Source organism: Notamacropus eugenii, chromosome 7 (genome assembly GCF_028372415.1).
Source record: "Notamacropus eugenii isolate mMacEug1 chromosome 7, mMacEug1.pri_v2, whole genome shotgun sequence".
Classification (NCBI taxonomy): domain Eukaryota; kingdom Metazoa; phylum Chordata; class Mammalia; order Diprotodontia; family Macropodidae; genus Notamacropus; species Notamacropus eugenii.
Window position 1 is genome coordinate 39,017,026 of NC_092878.1, and position 13,028 is coordinate 39,030,053.

At 36.7% G+C, this 13,028-nt stretch overlaps 1 protein-coding gene across 2 annotated transcripts in view; it reads left to right on the plus strand.

Moving 5' to 3' along the window:
• The window catches only part of LOC140513412 (cation channel sperm-associated auxiliary subunit beta-like), a 257,769-nt gene that overhangs the window by 134,657 nt on the left and 110,084 nt on the right, over positions 1-13,028 (plus strand). For both annotated transcript variants that reach the window (XM_072623090.1, XM_072623091.1), the window contains one exon: positions 10,156-10,300. In XM_072623090.1, coding sequence (XP_072479191.1) covers positions 10,156-10,300 — 145 coding nt within the window. The remainder of the gene's footprint in view (positions 1-10,155; positions 10,301-13,028) is intronic.

A 13,028-nucleotide genomic window follows, 5' to 3' on the forward strand; every position in this document is an offset into this window, starting at 1 on the left:
ACATATGAACCTGGAATGTAAGATCTATGAATTAAGGATGTAGTCAAACAGGAAATGGAAAGATTAAACATCAACATATTGGGTGTCAGTGAACTTAAATTGACAGGAATGGATGAACTTAATACAGGTGATCATTACATATACTGTTGTGGTCAAAAATGGCTTAGAAGAAATGGAGTAGTCCTCATAGTCAATAAAAGCATGAGAAAAGTCCTACTGGGATATAATTTCAAAATTGACAGAATGATATCTCTATGAATGTAAGACAAACTTCTAAATCAGAGTAATGGAAATCTATGCTCTAATTACTGATGCTTAAGAGGCCAGTAGATCAGTTCTATGAAGACCTACAACATTTTCTTTTTTTAAAATTTGTTTTCGACATTCATTTCCACAAAATTTTGAGTTCTAAATTTTCTCCCTATCTCTTCCCTCCCCCCACACCAAAACTCCGAGCATTCTAATTACCCTTATCACCAATCAGGCCTCCCTTATAACAACTCTCCCTTCCCTTATCCCCATCTTCTCTTTTGTCCTGTAAGGCAAGATAAATTTCTATACCCCATTACCTGTATTTCTTATTTCCCAGTTGTTTTTTCCCCAAGAACAATACTCAACAGTTGTTCCTAAAATTTTGAGTTTCAACTTTTCTTCCTTTTTCCCTCCCCACTCATCCTGACTGGAAAGGCAAGTAATTCAACATAGGCCATATATGCATAGTTTTGCAAATGGCTTCCACAGTAGTCATGTTGTGTAAGACTAACTATATTTCCTTCCTTCCTATCCTGCCCCCCATTTCTTCTATTCTCTCTTTTGACACTTGCTCCCTCCTCTCATTGCCCTCCCTTCCATCATCCCCCCCACCCTGCTTATCCCCTTCGCTCCCACTTTCCTGTATTGTAAGACAGATTTTCATACCAAAATGAGTGTGCATTTTATTCTTTCCTTGAGTCTAATGTGATGAGAGTAAGCTTCATTTTTTCCCTCTCACTTCCCTCTTTTTCCACCTAAATTGAAAAATCTTCTTCTTGCCACGTTTATGAGAGATAATTTGCCCCATTCCATTTCTCCCTTTCTCCTCCCAATACATTCCTCTCTCACCCCTTTATTTCATTTTTTTAGGTATGATCCCATCCTATTCAACACACCCTGTGCTCTCTGTCTCTCTCTGTGTGTGTGTGTGTGTATGTGTGTAATCCCACCAACTACCCAGATACTGAAAAAAGTCTCAACAGTTACAAACATTACCTTTCCATGTAGGAAGGCAAGGAGTTCAGCTTTACAAAGTCCTTTATGTTTTCTCTTTCCTGTTTACCTTTTCATGTTTCTCTTGATTCTTGTGTTTGAAAGTCAAATTTTTTTTTCAGCTCTGGTCTTTTCATCAAGAATGCTTTAAAGTCCTCTGTTTCATTGAAAGACCATTTTTTCCCCTGAAGTATTATACTCAGTTTTGCTAGGTAGGTGATTTTTGGTTTTAGTCCTAGTTCCTTTGATTTCTAGAATATCATATTCCACACCCTTTGATCCCTAAATGTTAAAGCTGCTAGATCTTGTGTTACCTTGATTGTATTTCTACAATATTCAAATTGTTTCTTTCTAGCTGCTTGCAATATTTTCTCCTTGACCTGGGAACTCTGGAATTTGTCTACAATGTTCCTAGGAATTTCTCTTTTTGGATCTCAGGGGGTGATCTGTGGATTCTTTCAATATTTATTTTTACCCCCTGGTTCTAGAATATCAGGGCAATTTTTCTTGATAATTTCATGAAAGATGATGTCTAGGTTCTTTTCTTGGTCATGGCTTTCAGGTAGTCTCATAATTTTTAAATTGTCTCTCCTGGATCTATTCTCCAGGTCAGTTGTTTTTCCAATGAGATATTTCACATTATCTTCCATTTTTTCATTCTTTTGGTTTTGTTTTGTGATTTCTTGGTTTCTCATAAAGTCATTAGCTTCCATCTGTTTCATTCTAATTTTGAAAAAACTATTTTCTTCGGTGAACTTTTGAACTTCCTTTTCCATTTGGCTAATTCTGTTTTTTAAAGCATTCTTCTCCTCATTGACTTCTTGAACCTCTTTTGCCAATTGAATTAGCTTATTTTTAAAGGTATTATTTTCTTCAGCATCTTTGAAGTCTCCTTTAGCAAGTTGTTGACCTGCTTTTCATGATTTTTTGCCTCTTTCTCATTTCTTTCCCCAATTTTTCCTCTACCTCTTACTTGGTTTTCAAAATCCTTTTTGAGCTCTTCCATGGTCTGAGACCACTGAATAATTATTTTGGATGTTTGATATACAGAAGCCTTAGCTTTTATTTCTTTCCCTGATGGTAAGCATTGTTCTTCCTCATCTGAAAGGATGGGAGAAGATATCTGTTCACCAAGATGTATATTCTATAGGCGTATATCTTTTCCCTTTTTTGGGCATTTTCCCAACCAGTTACTTGATTTTTGGGTCCTTTGTCAAGAGTAGGGTATACTCTGGGGATCTGTAAGATCTCAGTTTCTCCAAGGTGGCACAATCAAGCATGTATACTGGTCTGGGAGCACGAAGAGATTTTTGTGCCCAGAATCTTAGTAGAATTTCCTCTTCACAACCACCTGTCCTCCAGTTCCACCAAGCCAGCACTGGGGGCTAAGATTCAGATAAGCTATGGGGGCAGGATGACCATTCAAGGTGAGATAAAGATCAGCTGCTACAGGGCCTCTGCACAAAGCTGAGGTAAGAATCAGCTGCTCAGTGACCCCAGGGGTTTTATGATCCAACAATGGATGCAGGCTGCTGTAAGGGCTGCTGTGGGAACCACTGCCACCTGCCTGATGTGGCCTCTGTGGCTGCCCCCTGAGGTCGGAACTATGGGAAGGCCCTTTTCCTTTCTTGGCCAGTTGAAAAAACTCTCTCATTGACTTTTGGCGCTTGTGGGTTGATGGATCCGTGAACCACTGCTAGAGTGACTGGGGATTCTGCCCCTGAGGCCTGCTCGCATCCTCCTCCCAGAGCCATAAGACCATAGAAGGTTACTTTCTTGGTGAACAGCTATCTCCTCCCTTATTTTCTGATGAGGAAGAACAATGCTTACCACCAGGGAAAGACACAGAAGTCAAGGCTTCTGTATCCCAAACATCCAAAATAAATATTCAGTGGGATCAGGCCATGGAAGAGCTCAAAAAGGATTTTGAAAATCAAGTTAGAGAGGTGGAGGAGAAACTGGGAAGAGAAATGAGATGCACGAAAAGCATGAAAAGCAGATCAACACCCTGCTAAAGGAGACCCCAAAAAATGCTGAAGAAAATAACACCTTGAAAAATAGGCTAACTCAATTGGCAAAAGAGGTTCAAAAAGCCAATGAGAAGAATGCTTTAAAAAGCAGAATAAGCCAAATGGAAAAGGAGGTTCAAAACCTCACTGAAGAAAATAATTCTTTCAAAATTAGAATGGAGCAGATGGAGGCTAATGACTTTATGAGAAACCAAGAAATCATGAAACAAAACCAAAAGAATGAAAAAATGGAAGATAATGTGAAATATCTCATTGGAAAAAAAACTGACCTGGAAAATAGATCCAGGAGAGACAATTTAAAAATTATGGGACTACCTTAAAGAGTCTAGATATCATCTTTCATCAAATTATCAAGGAAAACTGCCCTGATATTCTAGAACCAGAGAGCAAAATAAGTATTCAAGGAATCCACTGATCACCACCTGAAAGAGATCCAAAAAGAGAAACTCCAAGGAACATTGTGGCCAAATTCCAGAGTTCCCAGGTCAAGGAGAAAATTTTGCAAGCAGCTAGAAAGAAACAATTCAAGTACTGTGGAAATACGATCAGGATAATACAAGAACTAGCAGCTTCTACATTAAGGGATCGAAGGGCATGGAATATGACATTCCAGAAGTCAAAGGAACTAGGACTAAAACCAAGAGTCACCTACCCAGAAAAACTGAGTATAATACTTCAGGGGAAAAAATGGTCTTTCAATGAAATAGAGGACTTTCAAGCATTCTTGATGAAAAGACAAGAGCTGAAACGAAAATTTAACTTTCAAACACAAGAATGAAGAGAAGCATGAAAAGGTAAGCAGCAAAGAGAAGTCATAAGGGACTTACTGAAGTTTAACTGTTTATATTCGTACATGGAAAGACAATATTTGTAACTCTTGAAACTTTTCAGTATCTGGGTAGTTGGTGGGGTTACACACACACACACACACACACAGACATGCACACACGCACATGCACACACACAGAGACAGCACAGAGTGAATTGAATAGGATGGGATCATATCTTAAAAAATGAAATTAAGCGGTGAGAGAGAAATATATTGGGAGGAAAAAGGGAGAAATGGAATGGGGGCAAATTATCTCTCATAAAAGGGGCAAGCAAAAGACTTTTTAGTGGAGGGAAAAAGAGGGGAGGTGAGAGAACAATATGAAGTTTACTCATCACATTCGACTAAAGGAAGGAAAAAAATGCACACTAATTTTGGTATGAAAACCTATGTTACAATACAGCAAAGTGGGGGAGAAGGGAATAATAAGCAGGGTGGGTGAGATGATGGAAGGGAAGGCAATGGGAGGACGGAGCAATTTGTTTCATCACTCTTGGGGAGGGACAGGATCCAAAGAGAGAATAAAAGCAATGGGGGGCAGGATAGGATGGAGGGAAATATAGTTAGTCTTACACAACAAGACTATTATGGAAGTCATTTGCAAAGCTACACAGATATGGCCTTTATTGAATTGCTTGCCTTCCCAAAGGGAATGGGTGGGGAGGGAGGGATGAAGAGAAGTTGGATCTCAAAGTTTTAGGAACAACTGTCGAGTACTGTTCTTGCTACTAGGAAATAAGAAATACAGTTAGTGGAGTAGAGAACGTAATCTGGCCCTATAGGACAAGAGAAAAGATGGGAACAAGGGAAGGGAGGGATGATGGAAGAGAGGGCAGATTAGTAATAGGGGCTTGGCCTTTTGGGGTGGGGGAGGGGACAAATAGGGAGAAAATTTGGAACCCAAAATGTTGTGAAAATGAACGTTGAAAGTTTAATAAATAAATTTTTCAAAAAAAGAAATAATGCCAACAAAAGATTGGAATTGGAAAACTAAACCAAGAAATACAAAGATAATTGAAATAACAGCTCACTTTGACTTTGGATGACAAAATGAAGTGGAGAAGAAACTAATATAATTTTGTCAAGATAGCTTGTTGATCTTTTTCACCAGTCCAAAAGGCAATTCTACTCGTAGACATCACCAGATGGTCAATATCAAAATCAGATTGATTATATACTTTTTAAGCAAAGGTGAAGTTCTATATAGTCCATTAAAACAAAACCTGGAACTGACTGTGGCTCAGATCATGAACTTCTTATTGCAAAATTCAGATTTAAATTGAAGAAAGTAGGGAAAATCACCAGAACTGATAGGTATGACCTAAATAACATTCCTTATTTATATGTAGTGGAAGTGAATAGATTTCAGGAATTACAGCTGGTGGAGAGAGTGCCTAAGGAACAGTGTAATATTTACAGTACTGTACATAGTTACTTTATGTACTATTTCCAGTACTGCACAGCAGGCACCAATAAAATGCATTCCAAAGAAAAATAAGAGCAAAGAAGGAAAATGACTGTCTGATGAAGTTTTACAAATAACTGAAGAAAGAAGGAAAGTGAAAGACAAAGGAGAAAAGGAAAGATACAGCTAACTGAATACAGAATTCCAGATAATAATAAGAGAAAAGGTTTTTTTAGATGATCAAAGCAAAGAAGTAGAAAAAAAATTATAGAATGGGAAAGACAATAGATCTCTTCAAGAAAATTAGAGTTATCAAGGGAACATTTTATGCAAAAAAGGGCACAATAAAAGGCAAAAATGATAGAGAATTAACTGAAGTAGAAGAGATTAAGAAGCAGTGGAAAAAAATTTGCAGAAAACTGTACAAGAAAGATCTTAACATCACCAATAACCATGATGGTGTGGTTACTGATCTAGAGCCAGAGATCCTAGAGAATGAAATCAAGTGGGCCTTAAGAAGCTTTGGTAACAATAAGTTTTATAATAGCAGTAAGGCTCGTGGACACGATGGAGTTCCAACTGTGTTATTTAAAAGGTGATGCTGTTAAAATGCTGCACTTAACATAGCAGCAAATTTGGAAAACTCAAACTGTATCTACTAGATTGGAAAAATCAGTTTATGTCCCAATCCTAAGGCAGGCTGTTGCCAAAAATGTTCAAATTACTATCCATTAGAAGGTCAGATTGAAGCTGAAGCTTAAATACTTTGGTCACATAATGAGAGAACAGGACTCATGTGAAAAAAAAGCAAAACAACACCCCAGTGTTGAGAAAGATTGAATGTAAAAGGACAAAAGCATGTGGGAAGATGAGATGGATAGTATCATGGAAGCAACAGACATTGCCTTAGATAAACTTTGGGATTTAGTAGAGCATAGAAGGGCTTGGCATGCTGTGGTCCTTAGGGTCATAAAGAGTCAGACATGGAAGATGGTAGAGTAGAAAGATGCATATACTCTAGTGCTTTCCCCACAGCCCACAAAATACTGTAAAAAATGACTCAAAAAATTCTAGAGCAGCAGAAGCTACAGAAAGACAGAATGAAAGAGATTTCCAACCAAAGGTAACCTGGAAGGCTGGCAGGAAAGGTCTATCCCACAGGACACTGAGTGGACCAGAAGCTGTGTGGCACTGGGAGGAACAGGAACTGAACAGACCTCCAGGATAGAATTCCGAGCAGGGAGGGTCTCAGATCCCTCAACCCACTAGCACCAAAGAAAGCTTCAAAAGTCAGTGTGGGAGTGCTTTCCCAGATGGGCGAGAGGGGAGTGGGGTCCCTCCAACACTGGCTCTAGGTGGCAACAGAGGTGGTGGTAGTGGCAGCAATAACAGTAGTGGACGGGAGGGCAGCTACGGTGACTGTGGAAGCAGCCTGTGTCCATTGTCCAAGCAGTTTGGCTTAAAGCCCCTGGGGGAATTGAACAGCTGACCTGAATCTCAGTCCTGAGCATAGTCCTGGGGGGAGGAGGAGCACTAGAACCCTCCTCTTGACCAAAGATTCAGAAGTCAAGTAACTGGCTGGGAAAAGGCCAAAAAAGGGAAAAAAATAAGACCATAGAAAGTTACTTTCTTGGTGAACAGGTATCTCATCCATCCCTTTGGAAGAGGAAGAACAATGCATACTGTCAGAGGAAGTCAAGGCTTCTACCTCCAGTACCTCCAAAATGAATAAGAAATGGTCTCAGGCCATAGAAGAGCTTGAAAATTGAGTCAGCAGCTTGCTAAAGGAGAATCAAAATATACTGAGGAAAATAATACCTTTAAAAATAGGCTAACTCAATTGGAAAAAGACGTCCAATGAGGAGAAGAAGGCTTTAAAAAGCAGAATTAGCCAAATGGAAAAGGAGGTTCAAAAGCTCACTGAAGAAAATAGTTCCTAAAATGAGAGTGGAGCTGAGGGAAGCTAATGACTTTATGATAAAACCAAGAAATTACAAAACAAAACCAAAAGAACGAAAAAATGGAAGATAATGTGAAATATCTCATTGGAAAAACAACTGACCTGGAAAATATATCCAGGAGAGACAATTTAAAAGTTATGGGACTACCTGAAAGCCATGATCAAAAAAAGACCCTAGACATCATCTTTTATGAAATTATCAAGAAAAACTGCCCTGATATTCTAGAACCAAAGCGTAAAATAAATATTGAAAGAATCCACAAATCACCTCCTGAAGGAGCCCCCAAAAGAGAAACTCCTAGGAATATTGTGGCCGAATTTCAGAGTTTCCAGGTCAAGGAGAAAATATCACAAGTAACTAGAAGGAAACAATTTGAGTATTGTGGAAATACAATCAGGATAACACAGGATCTGGAAGCTTCTACATTAAGAGATCAAAGGGCTTAGAATAAGTATTCCAGAAGTCAAAGGAACTGGGATTAAAACCAAGAATCACCTACCCAGTAAAACTGAGTATAATACTTCAAGGGAATAAATACTCATTCAATGAGATAGAGGACTTTCAAGCATTCATGACGAAAAGACCAGAACTGAATAGAAAATTTGACTTTCAAACACAAGAATCAGGAATCATGAAAAGGTATACAGGAAAGAAAAATCATAAAGGACTTTCTAAAGCTGAACTGTTTAAATTTCTACTTGGAAAGCTAATGACTTTATGAGACTTTTCTTGAGACTTTTCTCAGTATTTGGGTAGGTGGAGGGATTATACACTCACCCACTCCCCCCCCCCCCCATATAAATAGACAGAAAGTACAGGCTGAGTTGAATTAGAAGAGATGATATATATCCATAAAAGATTAAAATAAAATTAAGGGGTGAGAGAGGAAAATATTTGGAAAAGAAAGGGAGAAATGAAGTGGGGCAGACTATCACTCATAAAAGAGATAAGAAAAATCTTTTTCAAAGGAGGAGAAAAAGAAGGAGATGAGAGGGGAAAAGTGAAGCTTACTCTTCACATATGGCTTAAGGAGGGAATAACATGCTCACTCAATTTGGTATGAAAATCTGTCTTACACTCCAGGAAAATAGAGGAGAAGGGGACAAGTGGGGTGAGGAGTATGATAGAAGGCATTGCAAATGGGAGAAGGGAGTAACTGGAAGGAAACACTTTTGGAAAGGAACAAGATCAAGTGAGAGAATAGAAACAAAAGGGGAGAACAGGGTAGGATGGAGGGCAATATACTTAGTCTTACACAACATGACTATCATGGAAGTCTTTTGCAAAATGACACACATATCAACTGTATTGAATTACTTGCCTTCTCAGTGGGGATGGGTGGGGAGGGAGGGAGGGAGGGAGAGAAGTTGAAATTCAAAGTTTTGGAATTGAATGTTGAGAATTGTTATTGCATATAACTGGGAAATAAGAAATACAGGTAATGGGGTATAGAAATTTATCTTGCCCTACAAGAAAAGAGAGAAGATGGGCATAGGGGAAGGGTGGAGTGTGATAGAAGGGAGGGCACATTGAGGGAAGGGGTAATCAGAATGCAAGGTGCTATGGTGTGGGGGAAGAGATGAGGAGAAAAATTGGAACTCAAAATTTTGTGGAAATGAATGTCGAAATCTACAAATAAATAAAACTATTAAAAAAAGTCAGACATGACTGAAATACAACAATAAGGCAAAATGATTATTTTGTAAGAGAGATTTTTGGGGAAAGTTTGACAGATGTTACCCTTTATTTCACCCTCTTGACTCTGCTATGTTTTAGGTTTAAAAAGAATGAATGTAAATCTGCCCCAAACTTGGGATTGAGCCTCTCATGAGCACACATATCTAATCAGTGACATTACCTTGAAAATTTTATGCATACAGTGTTCATCCTATTTCCCTCCTGACTTACAGTCAGAATTAAAATACTATAGTTAAAATTCACTAATGAATAAATATTTCACTACCTCATCAAGATTTATTAAATAGCCAGATACTATGTGATGTATGTAATATGGTCAGTTCTCTTAAAAATCCTGAAAGTGAATGAAAATATAGCATAGCATATCTGCAGAAGTATTTGGGCAAAGTAAAATACAGGATTTAATGTCATATGATCAATTTCATTGGAAAATGAAGTAAATTAATAATAACTCAACCAAATAGAAAAATTTAGAGTTTTTCCAAGTACTATCTTTGCAACTATCCAATTTATCTGCCTAGAGTATCTTCTGCACCTGTAATACACTCCCTCCTCTTCAGTGCCTCACAGAATCTTCATCTCCCTTCAAATCTTAGGTCAGGTGCTATCTCCTTCATGAAACTTTCTCTGATTTTTCCATTTGTTGGTGTTCTCACTTCCTTTTTCAAATTAGCTTGTATTTACTTCTCTGGGTGTGTTGTTATTCACTGTTAAGCTATCTGCTGGCAGGACTGTCTTTTATTTCTGTATATCTTCAGTGTCTTTCTTGTTTGGACCAGACATCCATTATCATCAGTGCAGAAAGCTCTGGATGAGGAATTTCTGCTTCTGATGCATATCACCACCTGCTCTGTACTGAATAGTTTTTTATATAATAGACAATAATTTTTTGTATAACTGATTTCAATTTTGTAATACTTTTGTAATGAAGAATTCATAAATACAGAAAATAACAGTTCTTTATTTGCTGTTGTCTCTTTTCTCTAGGTCTGGATTTCATATGATGGAGCTAACAGTTTTGAGATGGTGGGAAATTTTTTCAATGATGTCATAACTTCAAGCTACCATAGTTCCTATAATAATGATATTGTCTTTCTTTCTAAGGCTTCAAATTTATATTTTTCTAAGGCAGGTGAGGCATTCACATATGATAATGGAAATGTGGGGCAGATGTTAGAATTCAGTTATATTAACTATCTAATCAAACTTAATTAACTTCTAATCCTAAAATCCTAAATCCAAATATGTTTCCCACACCCTCTAATATTTTTCTTCATAGTCAAATTATAAGTAGACTCATTCAAGTTTTCCTTTTGTTTTAAATATTTCTAAAAGCAGTGGTTTGGTTAAACTTCTCTCATTACGGCATGGAGTTTTTCTATGTTCTTGAAAGTCATGGCAGCTGAATATAAGCTGTGGCAGGTCCTACCAAACTGGAAAGGCTTCTGGTAACAGGGCTATTAGTAGACTCCATATATATTTTTGGAAGCCAGTTCAAGTATGTAAATATGTAATATATACTCATATATACAGTATATAGTATATACTCATCCCAAAATGTTAGTCAATATGTGATAAATGTTTTCAATTACAACTAAAAACTATTTAGATACCAAAGCACAAAAGGATTGCTGTCTGCATTGGTGGAAGAATTAATCACACTGATGAAATCACAAATCCTTACATGGTATACCACTATCAAATAGTATAGGTAAAATTTTCCGTAGGTTTTTGCCATTAAAAGAAGATTCCAAATTAAGTTTTATTTCCCAAAGTAGTTATGTGGCACTCAAATTCTATGTTCAAAGTTTGATCATCAGTCTACTAATATCTGGATAATAAGGTAGCTTTATTTTCCATCTGTGGCTCTGTTTGGTTCCAACTCTGTAGGTACCCCATCCCTCCTTTCCTCCTGCCCTTCTCCCTTTGCTTTCAGCTTCCTTTTGTGTATTGTCTTGTCCCATCAGATTATGAACTCCTTGGAAACATTATTTTTACCTTTCTTTTTCTTCCATGGATCCCCATTTCTTGTCATCTATTTTCATCTTTTATTAAGTTTTTCAGCTTGCTAGATGTGATGTAAAAACTCAGAGTTGCTTTAATTTGTATTTCTTTATGATTATTTGGAGATAATCTTTCACATAGTTCTTAAAAGTTTATAATTATTTTGAGAAACATTTATTTGTATCCTTGGATTATTTATCAATTAAGGGCCTTCTTCTTTTGTTTTAATTCCTTATGTATTTGGATATCAGAACCTATTCCAAGATAATTTTATACCCAAATTATTTCCAATCTGATGCATTTGCTTTTTATTCTAGTTACGTTGATTTGGTACATGTAAAACTTTTCAATTCAGTTTATTTGGGGTGATTTGTTTTACTTTTTTTGATTTCTTTTGTTCCTTGTTTGCTTAAAATTCACTGTTGTAACTGTACCTAATGGTAAAAGAACTTAATTTCATTGTCTACTAATTGTATTTTGATGGTATGACTTTTTATGTTGAAATTGTGTACCTCTTTTGAGCGTGTTGTAGTACATACTAGAAGCTATTGGTGTAAACCTAATTTCTACCAAATACATTTCATTTTTTCCTCCAGCAGTAATTGTTAAATGGAGAGTTATTTCCAAGGAGTATATTAAAGTTCTTGAACTTATAGAAAACTAGGTTATTTCCTATTTCCAATTGCTATTTATGCCATCCATTTCACTGATTTGTCTTTCTATTTTAATTAATATCAAAACATTTATGTTGATAGCTTTCTTCTTAAAAAAAATTTAGTATTTTATTTCCCCCCAGTTATATATGAAAACAATTTTTATTATTTGTTTTTAAAACTTTGCGTTCCAAATTCATTCCCTTCCACCCTATCCATGTCCCCTCCTCCACACTCCATTGAGAAAGCAAGCAGTTTGATATAGGTCCTTTGTCATGCTAGGGAAGAAAACATAGACCCCACAAAATAAAAAATATATGTTTTAATCTGTATTCAGGCATCATCACTTCTTTCTCTGGAGATGGATAACATTTTTCATTATAAATCTTTCAGAGTTTCCTTGGATCATTGTATTGCTGAAATAAGTGATCAGTGAATCAGTGAAATCAGTGAAACAACTGATCATTTTACAATATTGCTGTTATTTTGTACACAGTACATTTCACTTCACAGCAGCTGATGTAAATCACTCTAGTTTTTCCTGAGCATCCTGCTCATCATTTCCTATAGAATATTAGTATTCTATCACAATCACATTTGTTCAGTCATTCACCATTTGATGGATATTCCCTCAGTTTCCAATTCTTTGCCCCCAGAAAAGAGCTGCTATTGATATTTTTGTACGTATAGGTCCTTTTCCTTTTTAACAAAAATCTCTTTTGGAATACAGATCTAGTAGTGGCATTGCTTGGTCAAAGGGTATGCATGGCTTTATAGCCTTTGGGGCTCAGTTCCAATTGCTCTATGGAGTGGTTGAATCAGTTCACGACTCCACTAAGAGTGCATTAATGTTTCATTTTCCCCTCATCCCCTCCAACATTTGCCATTTTCATTTTCTCTCCTATTAGCCAATCTAATTGAGATGAGGTAGTACTTCAGAATTGTTTTCATTTCCATTTCTTCAATCAATAGTGAGTTAGAATATTTTTTCATATAGCTATAGGTAGCTTTGATTACTTAATCTAAAAACTTCATAACTTTTGATCATTTATCAATTAGGGAATTATTCTTATTTTTATAAATTTGACTCAGTTCTCTGTATTTTGAGAAGTAAAGCCTTTATCAGAGAAGCTTGTTTCAATTTTTTCTTAATAGTCATTATTGGCAAGTATATTTTCATCCATCCTATTCCTCTCCATTTTT